The sequence below is a fragment of the Molothrus aeneus genome, chromosome 10, assembly GCF_037042795.1.
Source record: "Molothrus aeneus isolate 106 chromosome 10, BPBGC_Maene_1.0, whole genome shotgun sequence".
Taxonomy (NCBI): domain Eukaryota; kingdom Metazoa; phylum Chordata; class Aves; order Passeriformes; family Icteridae; genus Molothrus; species Molothrus aeneus.
Window position 1 is genome coordinate 18,814,438 of NC_089655.1, and position 21,677 is coordinate 18,836,114.

At 41.1% G+C, this 21,677-nt stretch overlaps 1 protein-coding gene across 1 annotated transcript in view; it reads right to left on the reverse strand.

Moving 5' to 3' along the window:
- Nucleotides 1-270: 270 nt before the first annotated feature.
- USP13 (ubiquitin specific peptidase 13) overlaps nucleotides 271-21,677 on the reverse strand; it is a 50,683-nt gene continuing 29,276 nt past the window's right edge. The window contains exons 8-21 of the mRNA XM_066556676.1: nucleotides 20,222-20,409; nucleotides 18,674-18,745; nucleotides 18,313-18,406; nucleotides 15,061-15,186; nucleotides 13,014-13,167; nucleotides 11,582-11,756; nucleotides 11,113-11,201; nucleotides 10,631-10,753; nucleotides 9,214-9,240; nucleotides 8,345-8,488; nucleotides 7,212-7,378; nucleotides 6,553-6,715; nucleotides 4,899-4,983; nucleotides 271-4,266 (exon numbers count right to left, since the gene is read on the reverse strand). Of these exons, the coding sequence (XP_066412773.1) occupies nucleotides 4,173-4,266; nucleotides 4,899-4,983; nucleotides 6,553-6,715; nucleotides 7,212-7,378; nucleotides 8,345-8,488; nucleotides 9,214-9,240; nucleotides 10,631-10,753; nucleotides 11,113-11,201; nucleotides 11,582-11,756; nucleotides 13,014-13,167; nucleotides 15,061-15,186; nucleotides 18,313-18,406; nucleotides 18,674-18,745; nucleotides 20,222-20,409 (1,701 nt within the window). The 3' untranslated portion in view covers nucleotides 271-4,172. The remainder of the gene's footprint in view (nucleotides 4,267-4,898; nucleotides 4,984-6,552; nucleotides 6,716-7,211; nucleotides 7,379-8,344; nucleotides 8,489-9,213; nucleotides 9,241-10,630; nucleotides 10,754-11,112; nucleotides 11,202-11,581; nucleotides 11,757-13,013; nucleotides 13,168-15,060; nucleotides 15,187-18,312; nucleotides 18,407-18,673; nucleotides 18,746-20,221; nucleotides 20,410-21,677) is intronic.

The window sequence follows — 21,677 nt, forward strand, 5'->3', positions numbered from 1 at the left end:
TAACTTAAAACCTGTTTTCTATTTTTGCCATGTTGTGTATCCACTCAGGGCTTGGGGATTTTACTTGTTTGGTTTTTTTTTAAATCCACAGAAATGCCAGGAGTCACAAGAAATCAAGAGTCTCACAAATCTCTCTGTTCCCTATGCAGGGTCTTTTTAAGTAAAACACCAAATGTGAACACAAAGAGTGAGAGGCAGCATCAAAACACATTCTGTCTATTCCTCTCCAGTTCAGACAGGAATAAAGCAAGAATCCACACAGTCACCAGATGTGAGAATATTTCTTTTTAATTTAAAACGGTTGCAACAACGTCATTCACAGCCTTTCTCATCTCAGACAAATACTCTCCAGAAAGTTAACAGTGCTTCAAGCAAACAACTCCGAATGGTGCAAAGTAAACCAGGACAGACACTTCCAGGATACAACAGTAAAACCACTGAAGACTGAGTAGAAATCAGACACCAATCTCAGCCATTAAGGTAGGAAGGGCGACAGGGAAAACAATAAAATGTCCAGTTCCATATTTTGCATAGACTTCCAATGCATGAGAACAGCAAAGAGGATAAAAATGGCTGCTGCCAGGATGGAGAACAAAAGGAATCAGTTGGAGAGGTTTCTAAGGAAATCTAATGAGCTCTGGATGCATCCACATTCTGAATGTGTTCTGTGACCTGGTGGAGGCTGTCTGAATCAAAGAACTGGGCTGATGTTGGTTTCACTTACACCAAAGTCAGTCAGAGGTAATGGCACTGAACCCAGTGGAGTTACAAGTGATTGGGAGTTCAGAAACATCTACACTTATTTTAAAACTACAGGTCTGAATAAATTAATTTTTACCCTAATTATATTTTAGCTAGGAAGATTAAATAGGAGTTTGAGTCTACATGTGCTTTGGAGACAGGAGATTGTGACTCAGAATGAGAAGTCTGCTGGATCCAGCATGCTGCTAGGAATAAGAGAAGAGGAAATCAAGGAAAAGTTATTGAGTTTTTCTTCCTTCCTTTCTCCTAACCTAAATGTACCATACAAAAAAGTAAAAATAAGTCTGAGAAATAAGAGCATTATTTACTGCCAGGTCCTGGCTTGCCGTGATTCTCAGGTCAGATTGTCTCTAACAGCTCACAGGGATTTTTCTCCCTCCATTCTTTTTTGTCAAGAAGCTCCCAGCTCACGGAGCCCCCAGCACCCAGACAGGGAGTGTGCCCAGGCTGTGCCCTGGCACATTCAGCACATTCAGACTGCAGCAGGCACAGCCTGGCAGATCAGTCATCTCCTCAGGACAGTCTGTGTGAGTGGAGCTTCTGCAATGCTGGAGTTTAAAAAAACCCAAAACTCCTCTGCCCCCCATTAGGGTGAGGAGTCAGGAGTTTACAGCCTACTCCTCCAGGTTCTTGATGTTCTTCACACAAAACCCATCACAAAAGGGAGACAACTTAACCAGCCACTTGAAAAAAGGGAGGGAGGCCACTGTTTTGGGAGAGAATAAAGTAATTCCTCAAGCACCTGACTGAAGAACTTCTAACATATTTTTAACTGCTAAATTTTAGAAAACCTGAAATCCTTTCCCCTAAACTGCTCCCTGAACTCCTGACTAACTTTGGTTTGGGCAGGCAAAACACAAAAGTGATGAACTGAGAAGAACTCCAGGACCTGAGCTGCTCCAATTCACTCACCACAGTCACCATTTCCAGTTTATCACCCTCCAGATGTGCCTCCTGAGGCCAGGCAGCTCCACAGCCATCACAGCTCTGGGATGCACCAAGCACTTTGCAAGATTCCAGCTCCATCCTTGAGCCTACAAGACCAGCCATGCTTCCAGTTGGGTAATGAACATGGGGGTTACTCAGCTGGCCTTAATTTACCCAATATTTCTAAATAAAAAGGCAGCAGTCACCAGATCTTGGTGGTTTCTAAATAGCCCTTTAAGTTCATGAGGCAAGAGGGAAGCTGTTGTGTTGAACTTTGGAATATACATGGGAATTTAAAAAAAATAATTAAAAATTAAAGGAAGGGGGGGGGGGGAAGGCCTTCTCTCCTTTTTCTACTGCCAGAATGAAGAAACACACATATATACAGAAGTTTTGCTCTTTCACTTTAAATAGAATATGTATCACTGCATAATTTGCTGATCCCATTTTCAAACCTGTCACTTTCTGGTGAAGTCCTCAAATATCCAAAATCTGGAAGAAGCAAAGAAATTACTGGCAGCTTTTATTTCGTCCAGAACTGGTGGCTCAATAAGCTGAATGTCACAGGGGCCACTCATTAATGTGCCAGGACACTGCACTAATGTGTCCATAAGAGCTCTAAGTGCAGGGAGCTCTCCCAGCAGTGAGACACCTTTACACTCTACAGAATTATTGCACTGGAATTTCTCTCACAATCTTTTATGATCAAAACCTGATTAAAATACTAACAGTGTGTTTTGGCTCTGTGTGAGGCTTTATGACGGGAGGGAGAATTATTTTTCCTCAGACAATGCAAAAACTAAAATTCCCTTCTCATAAACAGATGTTTAATTTGGGTTCTCTTCTGTAGAGTGTAGCTGCCTGAATTTTGCTATTAAAACTTGCAGGCACTAACAGCAGAGAAAATGTAATGATACCTCTCTGGCTGTCCTGCACTCTGCAAAAAAAGTTGGGTTTTTTGGGGTTTTTTTGGTTGTTTTTTTTTTTTTTTTTTACTGCTGCAATTTATTTTGAGGGCTTGGTAACATTGTACAAGGCAACTCCAGCAACAGCCTCTAAGCAGTGTCCAACACTGTGAACCTTTGGGTTTGTTCTTTTTTCTGAATCATGAGGTTTTGCACTCACCATTGTAATTTCTCTAGAATCAGTGTTTCCAAATATAATTTAAAAATCCACATATGCATTCTCACCTGTGAAAAACACTTAAATAACACCATAAAAATTAAAAAAACAGACAGGAAAGGCCAGCCCCTGCCTACCCACCCCATCATCCCTGCCAGAGATATCAGACCCCTTTTAGAAGGTGTCTGTTGAAGAGATCAGATTATTGATGCATTTGCAAGTTTAAAGTAAGTGAGAATATCAATTCAAGGGGGGTTTTACTGTGGTTTTTTTTGTTCCTGTTGGTTGTTGCTGTTTTGGTTTGGTTTTTTAACGGAGGAAGAGAGGGGTAAATCAATAAATCAGAAAACTCACCAAGCAATTTCCTGCACTCAGATATGAAAGTCAATATTTAAGCAATCTTTAGCAGAAAGCAGGATTGCACTGCAAGTACTTTGTCAGGGGGTTGATTTCAGATGGAATATGAATGAATGGTCTAGATACAAATTTCCCTGACATAAATATAATGGGGCATTAAACCCTTCTTTACCTCCTCCATATGAAAACAAAATTTAAATAACAGCATTGCCTTTCCTGAGGGTGTGCATTTAATTTCATAGTCAGAAGGTCTGCTGCTTTTAGCCATCTGTAATCCTGAATCTGTTGGTAGAACTTAGAAAATAAACATTCAAGTGAAGATGAAGAAACTTATGCCTGCAAAAACAAAATTTCTCTTTGGCAAAAAATGTACAGGGCTTGACAGGAGATTGCTCCTGTCTCCATTAGTCTCTTAGGCTTAAGCCTGGAAAAGTCAAATCAAGATACTGTACCACTGAATCCCAACAGATACAACTTCAGCTGACTTTTCTCACTGCACTGAAAATAATCTCTGAAAAAGGACATTCTGCTTTGAAGAACAGCCGCAAACCCCCTCCTTTCAAATGATTTCTCTACATGATCTGGACTCTGGATGAAAGCACAGGCTCCCAGTCACCAAAGACACAAATATCTGTTTGTGGTCTTCAAAGGATGCAGGGGCAGGACAGGCAGGAGCTGGGCTGAACTGTTTTTGTTCAACACTGAAGCTTCCATATTCTCCACACACTAGCTGCAAACTCCACCAGAAATCCACATGGCCTGTAAGGTGTATAAATTTAAAACAATGTCCTATACAGCACCTAATAGAAATCTTCCATCTAACACTTAAGGCGGCATCAAATGATTGTTTTTAAATACACTATAAACATCCCATGGTTTCCTTTGCTTTTTGGCAGTCCAAGGGTTAAGGGGTCTTTTGTTGGTTTTAGATTTTTATTGTAGGCTTTTTTTGGGCAGGTTAAAAAGGCTTATGGCTTCTTAAGGCCAGGTGATAGATTTGAGGCCTAACTTGGTATCCTGTGGTAAAAATAAATGTAGCCCAGGTCTTTGGGAGGTCGTTCTGAGGCACAGACCCTAAGGTCGTTGTAGATCACCCATCTGAAAGGAAAACAAGACTGATTACATTCCATGAATATAAAAATCACCACAGATTTATCAGAGACTTCTCAGACTCAAACCTCAAAGAGTTTAAAATCTAAAATTAGGCATTGTAATGAGAACAAAGGATCAGAGAAACAGCTGAACCAGCTGCCAGAGTCAGGAATTGAAAAGGAGGAGGGATGTGCAGAGGAATGTGTAGTTACAGCTCAAATGAAGGAAAATCAGGGATTCCCAATGTCAAATAATGGGAGCATATCAGAATCACAGCCAAGATCAGCACCACAGCACCAGCAGCACCAGTATCAGCCCATGGTTCCATGGCTTTCTACTCATGGGCAGCAAAAGGAAGTTGGGAAGAGCTCAGACAAACTCAGCCAGATACAGAACCAATTCTCCAAACTGAATAGAGATTTGGAATGGTGAGCACAGGAGAGCCAGTGGTACATCTCACCACACACTCCAGTGGGATCAGAACTGACTCGTCACATCTGTGACAATTTTCATTTTTTTGGTGGGAAACCTACAGATGGTACCAGCCCATGTTGTCTGCCTTGAGCACACCCTGCTCTGTACAGATGCTTCAGATCAAACATTTGCTCATCCCATGTGTCTCTCCCAGCTGCACTCACCTTCCTTCCTTTCTGAGGTGACAAACGTAGTGGCCACTCATTGTGGATGTTCCCATGTGGCTGATGAACCCAAACAGCTCATACCCTGTTTTAAGAAATACAAATGGCACCCTAAGTCTTTCACTGCTACCACTGCAAGATGACTCCAGGGGAAATGTTCTAATACTGGAGAAGCAGCTAAGCACTCCCAACACAGACTCTGCATCCCCAAACTCAGTTTCTGACTTCACACTGCAGCATGTTCCCAACTTAACTAGTGGCTCAGATTCACTGTCAAACATCAATCCAAATCAAACCCACAGAGACCTGTGCACATACAGCAGGGCTGTGATCACAGCCCCTGCTAGGAAAGAAAACAGCAGATTCATCCCCAGTTCACAGAGAGCACCACAGAAAGTGCCAAGCAGGAAGCTCATTCTGCACACAAATTAGCTATGTCTATATGTGTGATCACAGATCTCCTATAAATCGAAAAACACAGAAGTCTATATTTCAGCATAGAAGAGAGGACAGGAAAGAAAGCTCTTCCTTTAACACAAGGACAATTTTTATGCTTAAAGTGTCTGGAGAGTTCAGCACTGGTTCTTGATCCCCACCCATTCATGCCATTCACCTGAATTACCACTAAAACTAAAAGGATACCTTCTTTCAGGGTATTGCATAAGGACATGGGCCTGGATTTTGCTGGAGAGGAGCTATTTCACAGAATCATGTTTGTTATTAGGATTTCAGGCACTCAGTAAAGGGTCTCTGTCTATAAAGGCTAAATACCACAAAAATAATTATTCCAAGTTTGGAGATGGGGGGGTTTAACTTAGCAAAAATCAATGTTTCCCATGTCTCCAAAAGACTGAAGGTTGATATTTATAATGTTAATATAACAGTAGCAACTACAGACACAAAAATCAAATTGGTAATTTTTTTTTTCCTAGACCTTTACATTCAAGATCAGAAGTAGAAGTTTAGAACATACTACAGTTATTAGAACTCATCACTAAAGACTCTTCAAAAAACTTTCTGTGACATCCTTAGCACCACCACTGAGCTTTTGTACTCCAGTGCTGTGACACCTCCAGGAGGTTCTTCTCAACTTTGCCTGCTGTACATTAGCCCCATCTTGTGGTTTATTTAGCAGCAGTGTGACAGAGAATCTCAACCAAAAGAAAACAAAACATGCAGGACACCAACTGTACTTGTGACATTGTGAATAAGGAACTTGGCTGAAGGGATTATCAAACTGTCCAGCAGACCACAGGAGGACAGAAACTCAGGTGGTCTGTAGCAGCAGTGCTGTCTTTAGGATGCTCAGCCTCTGAACATTTAAACATTCTAGATTTTCTTTGTCTTTTTATCTTATAGCAATGGAACAAAAAGTAAACCTAGGCCAGGAGAGACTTGTGTGCTCTGGTAGCAAAAAATTTTGGGCTCTTGCTATTCAGTGAGTCCAAGCAGAGTTTTCTGAGCAAACACAGCCCACAGAACTCAGTGGCCCACAGAGCTGTATCAGCCCCAGAAACAAGACTGCAATTAAATTGTCTGGATCTTGTCCAAAAGAACCCACAATAACTACTTTCAAAACAGAAAGGAGCTCTATGAACGGGGTGGGTGTGACACAACAGAATGGCAGCCAGGTCTAAGCTGAAGCAGAACTTACTTCCAGGGCCATCTTTGATCCTGGGTCCCTCTGACCCTGTGTCTGCAAGGATATTGGCATTAGCATTGTTCTCCATATCCATCGTGTCCAAAGCAGGGTCACTTTCTTCCTCAGGGTCAGGGTGGCTGAAGATCCACTCCAGTGCACGCTCCAAGTTGTTGTTCTGCCAGTCAAACAATCAAAAGAGCAGCCTTTAATACTCTCTAACATCACACTGCCACTCACCAGCCTTTGAACAGAGTAAGGATCATGTTTACTTAAAAATTGCACTTAAAAATTGTAAGATACCTCTACCTCCCTGGAAAACAATATTCAGCAAGCACTCTGCAAAAGCTTGACATATGGAAAAGAAATAATCCCACAATTAAGACCCACAGCCCCCTGCTCTTATCTTGCAGACACAGTCTCCAGGCATCCAGGTTATTTTTCAACAGGTATGTTTTCCTCACTGCCTTCCACACTGCCATTCCAGTGAAGCACACAAAGCACCTTCCCCACTCCAGAGAAGCAAGGCATCCCACACTTTGCCAGGACAGTTCCAGGCTCACCATCCACTAACTGGGTTTTTGCACACATTTCAAAGGCATCTGAGCACCCACAAGCACAAAGCACAGAACATGAAACAAAGCCCCAGTGCTACCAATAACCCATGAACTCACTGTTGCCTTCAGCGCCTGAATTGCCACATTCCTCTGGAATCCCATGGAAATGATGATTGCAACCATCTCTTCAGGAGGCTGGTTATCTAACCCTACAGCTCCTAAAGCAGCTGCCCCACTGGAAGCAACTTCTCCAAATGCAGGTATGACCAATGGCTCAGCAAAGTCTGGAACAAACAAACATTCATCAGTTCCTTCTTTTGCCTCACTTAACTAGAAAATCAACAACAAACACAAACAAACAACACACAGGACCTCAAAAGCAGTCCTGAAATCAATGTAAGTTCATTTTGCTGGCATCTAAATTCAGACTTAGATGTGTGGAAAGCCTTAAAAACAACAAAATGAATGTGCACTTTACAAAATATCTAGGTGCATGTGCTCATTCTGAGCAGACTGGAATAACTCAGCACATTGCAGAAGTGAAACAACTGCAGGAAAGCAGCAAAGATTGGTATGGAAGCAATGATGGCATCAGGATAATAGACAACCCAGTGCAGAGATGTAAAATGAACTGATTCCATATCTGGAAATGTCTGCTAAGCCCAAGTGAAACTCATTCCCCCTTTACACAAGCAACACAAAAGCTCATGGTGAAGCGTGAACTCAACCAAATCTGAAGTTTCCTGGCAAGGGAGTACTCAGTGCTGAATCATGAGTCCAAACTTTGCACAGATGAAACACAAGGAAGTGGAGAACATCTAGCAGCCCTGTCCATCACTAGACAGCCCAAGTATGGCATGAATGCTCCAGCCTGAGCTAGAGAAGGCTGATATGGAAGGAAAGCATCCAGACCACAGGATTCTTTGTACTTACACTTGGTCACAAGTCAGCTTCCCCCTTAGGAGCACGGACCTAGCCAAAAAGTGGAAACAGAGCTGGCCCACACCAGTGGTGAGGACAGGACTTCTGGTGTAGCTTAGTTTGTTGTCTTCTTCTAGGCAGAGGACACCACATAATGGTCAAGATCTGCACATCCCAGGAGCAGCTTAGGAAAATTCACTCACACCTCCAGGTTCCCCAGGTGGGGAAGGGGGGGTTGCTGTTTCTCTGTCACACATTATAAAATTTCTACTGACTGCCAAAATCCACAACCAGGAGCTGAGTTTAACTTACACCCTCCAGTGACTGACCTGGTTCTTCCATGTGTGCAATGATCCAGTTGAAAGCAACTTCAGCACCCAGGTTGCCTGTATAGTACACAGCCTTCCGACATGCCTCCAAAGGAAAGCCCATCTCTGCCAGCTGCATAACTGAAGACTCATCAATATCTAGGGCTGCAAGAAAGGACCTTCTAAAATATAAAAGTCTCATTTCATCCATTGCATAATATTTCTTATTGTTACTCATGGTGCCATAAATTACAGTACATATTGCTTGGAATTGGTTTAGTACTTCAATAAACCCACAGCCATCAGACAACAGCCTTATACAAAGCATTACAGTTGTTGTTATGGATTTTCTGATAATCTTTTGTCTCAGCAGGGACACAGATCCTCACATAGATCATTAAATCTTGATGAATTCCTACAGGATTCTATTTATTTTAAAATACCTCAGCGCTGGATTTTAAGGGGTGAGGAAGTCAGGTGCTGAGCTCAGCTAGAGATGGCAGCCAAAACCAAGCCCCTCTCAAAGGCAGGATGTTGCAGGTTAGAGAAATAACAGCTGCCAGATCTGGCAGCCTCTGGATGACAGGGTCAGACAGCTTTATGTGAGATCAGAGTGCAGAGGGAGCCAGGATAAAGTGGCTGTGACCTCCAGGACTGCAAGATCCTCCAGAGGAGCAGCAGGCAGAGGAGCAGCTCATATTCTGGCTATACCAACCCTCAAAGAGAGTACTGCACACAAGAAAGCAAACACTGAACAAGCACAGAAATCAGCTTTTATTTGGAAGCATGCAGGGCAAGGCTTCATGCATCTCTGAGGATGAGGAGAGAGAAGCCATCAGCTGAGCAAAAGCATAGCAATTTTTTAAGCAGTAGAAAAATGAGATACGTACACTCCACGAAATGGTTTGTCATGTGATCTGAAAATTAACAATGGAAAAAAACAGGGAAAAGGCTAAGTAGATCCATATGGGTAAAACAATTCCATATTTTTAAACTCATAGAAATATTTGACCTCATGGAGACAGGGCAGTTTCATCCTTATTTTCCTGATATTTTTGCCATGAATAGAGCAAGGATATTTCTGCTCACTAATTGTTTTCCCTAACTCAGTTCAGAGCAAAGTGTCACTGATACCATAAACCAGTAGGAAATAAAGCTGATGGCTGACCTAAGCAAGAATCTTTTAAAAAAAGCACCATCACCCATGCATTTACACTAAAACGAGGTCAGTCCATTCAGCAAGAGGGTAAGAAGGTACAGGCCTTTGTGAGGAACTTACACAAATAAGGGATGGAATTAAAACCTTTAGGGAATTGAAGTTTGTCATATCCTTTCTCTGCACACAATTTCAGGTACTAGCTTTCTTTCACATACATACAGCATGGTATTCTGCCACCATTATTATAAATATCCAAGCAAATGGGGGCACTCATGTCATGAGAGCAGCTGCATTACTGGCTTCATATTAAATACTGAGGCACTCAAACTTCAGTCATCTGGGGGGAAGTGCAGCCACCTGGGTCTAAGGTCACACCATAAAAACATGATTTTACTTGCTATAAACCATTTATTCTCCAGGGAAACCCAGGGAATAAAGAAGGAGGATATTTAATATTCTTGTTTCTGAACTTCAGCACAAAAGAAACAGTATTAGAAAAAAAAAAACCAGCACAGCATTTTAATCACTTCTCTTTCTTTCTTCTCCACAAACATTATAATCAGCTGTTTGCCATCTTCTCCTTGAGACACAGCTTTTTTTAATGGCAGCTCATATACATCCAGAGAAGAGGACTGTGCATGCAGGCACAGCTACTAGGGTCTAACAATTCTTGTATTTTTAAAGTGAGCAAAATTTAGAGTCTTAGCCTATGCCTGGAAAGCTGTTCTCTTAAACTGTAGTCCTTTGTGTATTAAGTATTGCTGTGCTGTGCTGGACCTGGGAAGTGCACAGTGGCTTTACTCCAAGGGAGTCATGGGGATGCATTGAAAGTTCTCTGGAGAGAGTCAAGGAAGCAACATCAATTATTAAACCTTCTAGGGAAAAGTGTCCCTACCCATGGCAAGGGGTCTGGAACTAGATGATCTTTAAGATCCCTTCCAACCCAAAAAACTCTGTAATTCTATAATAAATCCCCAAAAGAGGAAAGCTGGAAGAACTAGAGTTGTCCAGTAGAGAGGAAAAAAGGCTGTGGGGTGTTTTGAGAGTCAATGACAGAAGCACAGAGCTGGGTTTTTGTTCATAGTTCAAGAGAATCCCCATGTGCTAGAAGGAAAGGGTAATACAGGAGAGAGTAGGTCAGTAAATACCTTTTGGGTCATCAGGAATGACAATGGGAGGAGCAATGTCTGGGAGTTCCTCTTCTCCTGGCTGGAGCCCCCTGGCCCGAAGGTGAGTGATATCCAGGAAATCTGGCATGTCTATAGAAACGTCTACAAGAGCAGAGAAATGGGCTAAGCTTCTGCAGCCAGCAAAATGACCTTATGGTGCAACCTACGCCTTCAGAGAGGGAACTCTGGTACTCAAGGTACAGGAACAGCCAGGACTCTCCTTCTGCAAAGAGCTCTTAGAGAAATTTGGAATGCCAAAGCACAATTTAACCAGCTCAGATTACATGAAACTGTGTTTTAACTCCACAGACCTGATGGATTGGTTAGATTTGTTGTAAAAGGGAAAAAGATTCAATTAGGACCTTCACAGTACAAACTTATTACTTGAGTCAGGTCCTCACTACAGTGTGCACATCTTATTAATTATCTGGGATAGAAAGGTAAATAAAACAAGCACATACCAAGCTTTTTGGGTATCCAGTCAAGGCCAAAGGTGAATTTCTTTATCTGCACCACTAAGTACTCAGGAAAGGAAGCAAAACGGGAAGTCCTGTGAAGGACAAGAAACAGAATTCATTGAAATCAGGCAATAGAATCCCCAGCAGCACAGATCCCAGTACCTCATGCACACTGAGATGAGCTACTGCTGCTTGATACAAAGGATACAACCCTACAAGCATTTAAAGTTCAAGTTCTCAACAACCAGACTGCATCACTTCTTGGACTCTGACCATTGAGAACAATTAATTTCCTGCTCAGTTCATCATTACAACTCTTGCAAGGCTTGATCTGCACATCCCATTGATGAGCCCCGACACTAATGTGATGCCAGAGCTCACTGTGCATTTGTGTGTTTCTCTCTGCACCACGTCCAGGCAGCAAGATAAGCACAGAGCACAGTTTTTAACAGGCAGGCAGACACACACTTACTTAACTCCTGCAGATTTTGCTTGAAGGGCACTGCTCCAGAAATCCTCTACATTGCTTGGTTCAGAAAAGGCCTGCAGACAAGCACTAAATGGGATCTTGGCACGGACCAGCTCTGGCAGAGGTCTCCTTGCAGCTTCTGCTTCTCGCCTCTTCAGTTCATAGGCGATTAATTCATCTGAGAAATACACACAACACTAGAAGCTAATGAACATTGTCAGGGTTATGTGTTCCTCATCAGGCTTATTTCTGCAAGTTTTAGAAATGCAACAACCTACTTAGCAATAAAAGTTTTATGTACTTTTAACTAGGCATGAAATCTTTTTGTCTGCATTGGGGTCAGGAGCTACACTTACAGCCACATCTCTAAGGTTTCTCTAAGGTTCACGGTGAAAACACAGAACTGGAAATACCAGGAAATTAAAACTTTGCCACGACAGCCAAAATCCTGTGTGAAGAGTAATGCCACACATCCACTTTATCAGAGCTCAATCTGAGCTGGAAAGTCATTGCTGTCTATCTGTGTCATCTGACTTTTTAGATAGGCCAGGATTATCTATGATCTAGAAAAAGTCTTGACACTGGTAAGCTGAGCAGTGCCATATGGTAAATTCACAAACTAATCTGTCTCCTGAGTCATTACCTGGAAATAATATGTTCTTTTAAAAGCAACAGAGTCATCACTGAACAGATGAACAAAGAATGAAAAGTTCTCTTAAACTTCTTGTCCAGTGCAAGGAGTTGCAGCCTAGGTAAAGAGGAGGTAGAATTCTCCTCCTTGTGGTATTTCGTAGGATCTCATCAAACAATCAAAATAGAACCTTCTGGTTTTAAAATACTTTAAATGTTCAGATTATGTAGGAAATCTCCCTTCATGTTCCTGAGATGTCCCCTTCACTTCTACCTCAAGCATACATTTATTATGTTATTCTGCAAGGCTCTTCACCACTGACTGCAGATCCAACCACATCTTGTCAGTGCCTTCCTCCTGCTCCCAGGTGTTCAAGCCTCCTCAGCCATTTTCTCCTTTAAAAATAAGGGTGCTTTTCACAGGCATGAGAAAAACACTCCTGCTTATTAAATCAACATCCAACACTTCATCCTCCTTCCCTCCTCCCCTAAAGCCCAGAACATCCAAATTGTGTATTTTAGATTTATAGATTACAAAGTACCTTATACTCCTATTCTCTATGACCACATTAGATCTTATAACCTGCTGCTAAAGAACAGAAAGCAGATTTGGGTTTTCAGTTGTTCTTTGTGAGTGTGTGTTTTTAAAAGATATTCATTAGCTGCTATGTTCAGTTCATTTTTATAATGAAGATGCGTTCAAAAACTGTTTCACTGTCCAGGACGAAGGAGATTCAGTGCTGGTGAGGATGTCTGGGCACAAAGTGGCACATCCCTGGGTCAAGCAGAGCAGTTTGCCCTTTACCTTTGTTGGTGGCTGCCTCCATGGCCACAGGGAGCTGCATGATGTAGTCCACCCTGTGGGTGTAGCGCACCTTCCTGGACTGGCAGCACTGCGTGCGCTCCTCCACCAGGAACCGGAAAACATCGCTGGGGTTCTCCGAGCCCACGGGGTTCCTCTGAAAGGAACAGCACACCAAGTCACTTCTGTGCCTCTTGGAACCCTGGCTGCTGGGGACATCAGACTTTCTGTGCTGACAGACACTGACCCCCAAGAGAACACTGCATTTGACCTGAAGCCGTAGAGGAAACTTCCAAAATTGAATGATAGGACTGAGATTATGAATGTGTAGTTTGGATAGAAGTGTGTCACATCACATAGTAGAAAACCCAGAGTTTAAGGTTTTATAATGTAGTAATATATATAAAGCAAAATGAAAGTTTTAAAGCAGAAGCTAGTCCTTCTTCTTTACCTTCTTCTTCACCTTCTTCTTCTTCACCTTCTTCTTCTCCATAGGTTTAAGTAGTATTGTGCAATTAGATAAAAAAAGTCCACATTGCAGAGCATGAGTAGTTAGTTATTAGCTTAAAAGTAAAAATAATTTAGGTGCCATTTCTTAATTAGACAGCTTATCCTTAAAAAGCCTTGTAGAGAAAAAGATACATCTTCATTTTTACCTTGCTAGACAGAAGTACTGTAAAACTCACAACTTGTAAGAATATAATATAGGTAACAACTAATAAACATCTGAGTCCAAACAAGAAATACCATCTCCCAATTTAATCCCAATCTTAGCAGAGAAAAGAAGCAAAAGAATCCACATGTGGTGATCACTAAAACGACCAGAAAACCCAAAGGCTGCTGGTTGTTTTAAGGCAAGCTCAAAGACACTGATCTGGCAGCTCAGCTCACACTGGACTGTGTGCAGAGCTCTGTCCCCTACAGAGAAAACCAACAAAATCCACAAGTTCTGCACTCACAGCAGCATCTTTCTACCCACAGAACTTGCAGGGTATGTTCCTGAGAACATACAAGAACCTGACTGAGTCAAGGTGAACAGAAGGTAGGAAGGTGGCAAGTTACAGTAAAGTCAGAAAGCTCAGATAAATAACATGGAGCATCCTCTCAGCAAATACAGTTGCTCCTACCACTCTGAATATGCACTGAAACAGAACAAGCAACTTGTAGTTCATTATCCAGATGGGAATGTCATGCAAATAATATACCTCCTCTTTGTTGTTCATGTTAATGCCTGTTATCAGGCAAGAAACAGAAAAGTCTCTTCTAACCACCCCTATAATCAGTACATGCATTTAGGGATGTGGAACATTATGCATACAAATGTGAGTAACTTCATCCAGAGACTGAACACATGAATAAATAGCCTTGATTCTTGGGGAAAATGGGAAATGAGGGAGGAAGGGTAGACAAGAAATGCTTTACATCAAAACTGCATGTATTTGTAAATTCCTTTTCAGAAAGATAGCATTAAAATTCACACTATGACTCCTTCAAACACAGCACTGAGCTGGAGCTTGGTGGAACTAAAGCTTTATACAGAAATATTCCACTGACAAACAGCCACTCTGCTTTCAGCAGGGGAATCCTTCCTCCCATGATTCAGTAACATACAGCTGGGGTTTGTAAAACAGCTGGACAGGGTAATTAATTTGCTCCCAAAAATTATATGAATTTGGAACAATAACAATACTAATCATAATACCCAATTCATTGATATTCCATGGCACACTTCAATATGATAAACAGGAACAGCAATTTAAAAGGTCACATATGTTCATGAATCTTATAGCTTGTACAGTGAAGCTTGGCCTCTTTATATTTGTTAGCAGCACCACTGGCCCTGCTCATGGTCATGCAAGAGTCTGAAGTAAAGAAGAGGAAGCACTAAGGAAGCAAAGTTTTCTATAACAAAATACATTGTAATTAGTCCCACCTTCTACATATCTAAGGCTAAAAATAATTTAACTAAAATATGAGCCACTCATGTAACAGTTTTGGCTTCACTGTCTAATATAACCAGAAAAAGGAGCAGCAATTCAGGTTTTCTCACCTCTACTAGATTTATCAGATGTAGGAAAAATTCCTGTGCATCTTGTTGTCTATTAGAGGAAAATTCTGGGTGGCCTTTACTTATAAAAGCCTTGAACATTCGAGGAGATATTCCATTGTGTTGAGGCTAAATGAAAGAGAGAAAAACCATTTAAAAAGAGATTTTTATTCAATCACAAACCAAATATCTCAAAGTTACTCCACTAAATCAATCTATGGCCCATTTCTGGCACTGGAGGAATGATAGCTTCCATTTCATCTATTTTTCTATTTTAATAAAAATGGGAAGAGTCCTGAAACAAGATTTGAGGGGATTTTAGAATATGTTTTATGGCTTAGCTCCTGCAGAACTCACTCTACCTGTCCTTTGGCAATTGGCATTTTAAAAAGACTGCTGGAGGTTTTTAAAGGTTAGTAGTTTTCAGAAAGGCTGAAAGCCTACATTGTTACATAACATTTGATATTGCTTTCAGAACCTTGTGCCAGAGCATTGAAGCACTTTGGTGTATCAGCTGGCAGCTTTCCTCAGGACAAAACCTTTCCAGAGGGCTGTGCAGAACCAAGCAGAGAACATCTAATATGTGCAGCATGCATTCCCAGGCGAGTTGTTAAGAGCAGACATGAATTTGCAATTTGCAGGTGATGGTCATGTTGAAAAACCATAACTTACTGCCTTTGGCCATTCATTTACACCTGAGCAAACTGCCCTAAATTAGAAAACCTCTGGCTTCCAAGACAGTCCTGGTTTTGACTTTCTAATCCTTTATACCACTTTAAGAACCTCTCCAACCATTCCAGATCCTCAAGACAACACTAGCTATTAGCCTTTCAAATAACATTTTTGAAGGGGTCAGAATCTATTACTGAGATTTGCCCTCACCATTCATAAAGCCAAATAATTTTCTTGACAATCCAAGCAAAAGTATAACCTTTAGGAGCTCTCAGAGGCTGTTAAAAACTCAGCCAATTTCATTCCTTACTACACTTGCACTGTCATATAAATATAAAATTAGAAAAAGCAGCATGAAATGGAAGCCATATAAAATACACACTGGAAGAGTAAATTTTTTTCTTTGTTTTACCAGGGTGCAGTATTCCTAGTCCCACTGAAATCAGAAGCAGATTCTCATTTTTAAATGCTTTTTTCAATTCTTGGCAGTAGACCACCAACCACATCAGGCTAAGATGATCCCTGAATGCTCCCATGAAGAGACAGAGTCTCTTGGACAGAGAGATGCTCTGGGGATTTCTGCATCCTGGGTTATGTACTGCTTCAGTGTCCTCAACTGCCTTTCATCCAAACTGGGACTGGGGAGATAAGTGCATGAAGCAGCTCACATTGCAACTTCTTCCTGTGCCAGAAGCAGGAATGTGGCACACTGCTGTACAATGCTCTTTAATGCACTGAGTTTGGAATCAAGCCTTGCTTCCACCTATACACTTTGTACTCAGCCCCCTGAGCAGGAAGAAGAGGAGCATGCCATGTGTGACAGTCTGCAAAAAAAGGATTGAATCTTGCAATCTCACCTCAAGGACAATAAAAGGGAAAAAAAAAACAACTGAACTCAGAAGAAATGTTAAAGCTCAAAGCAGAAAATCAAGCCCTGGCTGATGACCCTTTAGGTATTCAGCCTCTTTTTAATCCTAAAGTGAGTCCAAGGAAAATGCTGCCATTTCCAAGCTAAACTTCTGTGGTGAAAAATTTCAACTCCACAGCACCACGAATATTTACTGAATACCTGGCATACTTTCCCCATCAAGAGTTACAAAACAGTTTAGCTAAATATAGATTGTTCTGGACCACTGCAGATCTCATATGAATGCTTTTACAGGCAACAACTCCCAAAAATTTGGATGAATTCCAAAGGCTCAGAAAGATTGGGAACTTCTTTGCATGTAGAAGGGGGAAAAAATAAAGGAATAAAAGTTAAATGAATAATTGATATTATAGACACAAAGCAGAAGCACTTGAAAGCATTTAAGGCATAAAATGCTAAGCAAACAAAAGGAAAAAAAAAGCATCCTCAACCTAAAAAAAATCATTGATTTGTATTCCAAGAGTGAATGAATAGAGAAAATATCTATATCTGACTTTTTCTGTAAATAAATCATCAATAAAACAAGCAAAAAAAGCTGTAAAAGCTGTTTCAAATCCTAATATATGCTCTGAATTACTTGATAAGGATGCTTCATGCATGCAACTTCAGCTTCATTAAACTGAACTAATGAACACAAGTACTGTTAAATGTCAGTAGATGCCTACTACAACCTGACAGAGCTTCATCCCATCTGTCATTAAAGAGTTCTCAAAATCTCATCTAATAGTGGCTGCTGAGCTAAACATGGAGGGGCAGCTTTATTCCAAGGATTCAGATCCTTGAACTTCCAGCACAATATTTTCCAGTCACATTCCTGTTTAGGAAAGCAGGTCAGTCAATACACATAACTCAAGATATGGAGTTTGCTGAAATCTGTCCCACTATTCCTTTGCCCCAGTGTTGATAAGCCTTGAACTTTATTCAATGGGAACAAGCAGGATTCATTTGCTGTTCCAAAACATTGAATTGCCACTGTACAAAGCAATTACTTAGAGACACATGACTTCCAGGTTGTGCAAACTACTCTGTACCAGATGCTCTGTCTGTCCAAAATCTTATTGGCATTCTGATTTCAGGAGAAATTCCTATATCAATAATTGATAGATGAAGGTAGAGGAAAATATCTGTTTCTGTGGCAACCACCACCATCCCTCAGTGGCGGAAGCATGCATTACTCCTGTGGCTCTGCATGGCCCCTCCACCTCCAAAGCCCCCAGGACCACCTAATCTTGCATTACCTTCTCCTGAAATCAAGTGGAGTATTGTCAGACACTCCCTGGAAACAATTCTTTAGCTATTTATACTTTCAGTAATTTAAAGAGGGTTTAGAAGTTTGCTTCCAGGACTCTCTGCATAACATTGTTTGTTGTTGTTCCTCAGAGAAGATAAACACTGGTTGCAAGTTGTGAGAACATTTGCACTCATCACTGGAGCAGCAGAGCACTTTATCAGCAGAACCAGTGCTTGCTTTGATGCACTGCACAAATAGTGCCTGACTAATTTATCCCTGACTTAGTAATCTTCACATTCCACCTTGCTAAGCATCCCATCCATGCTGGACCCACACGTGTTCCTCAAAGCCCAGCACCTGTTCCCTTTGCTCAGGATATCACTTTTACCTAGTTACCAGTGGCTGTACAAACTCAGGCAAATACCTTGTGTTCTTCTTTCATCACCTGCTCAATGAGCTCAGATTTCATGGGTGGCTTAGAGTATTGGCCTGAAAGGAGGCCGTGTCCCAGTTTAGCCCTGTAAGGAAGAAAGTGGAGGGGTGGAAACAAACATGTGAGAAAAACAGAAGATACTTACTTCAAGCAAAAAAAAAAAAAATTAAGCTTACTGCTTTTGACTCCTTGATGAACCATCATTACCATCATTGCAACTAAGTGGTCAAATCTCAACCTCCCTGTGCCATATCTCACTTCTAAGCTCATGAAAAGGTGTTCTTTTGCTCTGCCATTAAATCATTTAGATTCTATTTAACCTGATCAAGTAAATAACAGAAATGTCACTTACATCTGAGTATTGAAATCTTGTGTTGGATCAAGAGGGGAGTAGTCAAATATTCGTGGAAGGTTTCCCACATACCTGGGCAGCAAGAACAAAGCAGAAACATTCAAATATTGCAGCTTAATGATTCAATCTACCCTCAATGAGTGCTTCAGTCATGCAAAAATAATAGTAAAGAAATTAAGAAATGGACATTGAGGTTTTATCTGGAAGCTTCCAGCTATAAAGAATACTGCTGTGTTGTTCATCTGGAATTTACATTCTGTTCCTTAATCTTGCAAAAGCTGCAGGATGGTGTTGGTCAAAACCACAGAGCTGAGTTAAGAACCAGTGCACCTTTTACTCCCAACCAACGTAACCAAGTAAATTTAGGTTTGTACCAGGACAAAGATATGTAAAAAGAACATTTCTATTGAGTTTCACAAGAGAAGCAATTCTGATAACACTGAGGGAAACATTGCTCTAGCCAGCCTGTTGGAAAGTGAAGCATTCAGCAGCACTCTCTGAGCATTGGCTACCCTTGAGCACAGGAAAAAACAGGCTGGGTAGGTATGGCCATGGTGCTGGTCCCTCTCTCATCAAGATCTCCACTATTTTGATGACACTAAGTCCTCCAGGTAACTCCATAACCATGCTGTGGAAAATGATCTTCCCTAATAAAGTCCATTTTGATATTTTTCAACAGTGGAGGTAGAAGAGCTGGCACTTAATGAACCCACAGATTGTACTCCATATGGCTAACAAAGAAAATAAACACAAGTTTTCTCCCTCTTCCTCTCCAGAAGGCAATTTCTAACATGAAAACCTGGGAGGTTTTCCAAAATCTAAAAGCTTCACTTCCAGCACATACAGTAGTGCTGCTTTGGAAGGAATGGGCAGTCTGAATTTTATTTCAAACCATGGACTGTCCTTTATAAAAAGGCTTCTTTCTTTGGAATGATGTGTTCAGCTTTGATCAGTCAGGAGTATTTCATATCTTTCTGTTGTGCTTTGGTCCTTTTACTCTCTTAATTATTCAGTGGAAGAATACATTTACACTATTCTTGCCACTATTTTTTTAAATTTTAATTAAAATGTGCCTCTTATAGCTTCCCCCCTTAGCCAGACCTGCATGCAAGAGCTGCAGTGTTTTTCACTAGCATGGATCAATATCAACATGTTGTCCCAGTTTTTGGCACAAATCACACAGAATGACTCTATGGGCCAGTACAAACCCCCTAATGTGACATTGATGATGTGCATATTAGCAGAGATATATGTGCATCTGTATATAAAAAAGCAGAGACTCAGACATCAAATATCCAAGGTGGCAAATGATTTCTCACCACTGATGTTGAGATAGTTTGTTTTTATTTTGAAGGCAGATTGGGTTTTGTGTTCCAGCCTTTTCCAGAACAGACCAAAACAACCACTAAATCCTTTAAGCAGCCACTGAACTGACTGAAAGAGACCTGTTTGCAGGCGAGACAAAAATTAAACCACCATTTTTCTTAGAAAAATAACAAATTGATGAATGCAGCAGCTAGTGACAAGAGGTAGTTTGGAGCTACTTACGCTCGCTGGAACTCTGGGATGCTGAAAATGGCTTGCATGACAGCATTGAGGTAGCAGCTATTCCCCAGGTTCTTCATGCCAGTGTATCCTGGGCCATACATGGGCTTGAGTTTCACACCAGCTTCCTGAATCACTTCCCATTCTGAGACTCTTGGCTTTATGTCATTATCTCTTAGCCCGTTGTCTGTCTGAAAGCATCAAGATTTTCACCTTAGTCTCTTCTGCCATAATTATGCTGCTGCCACTAACTTTGTGAGCTATACTCCAAGAAATGAAGACCCAAATCAATGGGCAAGGGGAGGCAAATCCTGCATGTAGGGGAAGATGAGGGTCAGAAAGCCAGCAGTTTGTTCCTCCAATACACCCTTAGCTCTTTAGCACAGCCACTGGCACTGAGTGCTCCCAGTCGTGACCCCAGTCCCAGCTGGGAGCTTCACTTCTCTCAGGCCTGTGACCTCAGCCTCAGCATCAAACACTGCATTTTTTCAGGGTTCCTATTCCATTTGTAATGGTCAGGAATAGCTGCTGCTGTAGAAGCTGCTCGTAACAAACAAACCACATGAAAAGCAGCAGATCCAAGAACTCTTCCCTTCTTTCAAATGGTAAAAGCCAATAATTTGTGACACTGAAGTTTCTCCCCTTTACACTCAGCCTTCAGCCTGTAGGTGCAGGTCACCATAGTGTCATTTACTGCTGGCACTGCTCTGTCACTTCTCAAAGAATTGTACAGACCAAAGACCAGAGGTGAAACCTTTGCAACAGCTAAGATAGGTTTTCAAGGCTCCTGAGTAAAGGCAGGCTTTTCAGAATGATTTGGATAAAAGAAACTTCTTATTCGTGATCCTGGCAAGGACATCAGTACACCAAAATCATTCTTAGTATCATGAAGACATTTGAAAACACAGTTTAGCTCTTCTCCATCATTTAAATTAATATCATTTTCTCACCACTTGGACAATGAAATACACTTAACCAGAAGCAAGTTTTTTCCTTTTTAACATTTTCATGTTCTCCAGGTAATGACACTAGGTTATATGCTTGGGTTAAAAAAATAAAACCAAAAAACAACAAACCAAACCAAGCAAAAAACCAGCACAACCAAAAAAACCACACCTGGCTTTATAAGCATATCCTATTCTGATTTCCTACACCATTTAAAGAGAACTGGAATCAACATCCACTAAAACACAAGTTATTAAAATCACTTCTTTACTAATACAGACACACAGAGAGAAACCTTTTTTTCCCCAGTCCCTTTCTAGCATGTCACACCTTTGACCATGCTGTTTTCTAGACTTGAGAGAAAGTAGTTTTCTCATTTTCTAATTATTTGTTGACAAAACCTAAACTGAAATTTACATAAATAACTTTCAGCGACTTTTTAACTTATCCATTGCTTAGCTTCTTTTTGCTTATGAATTGTATCTGTTTACACATTCAATAGGCTTTCCTTCAC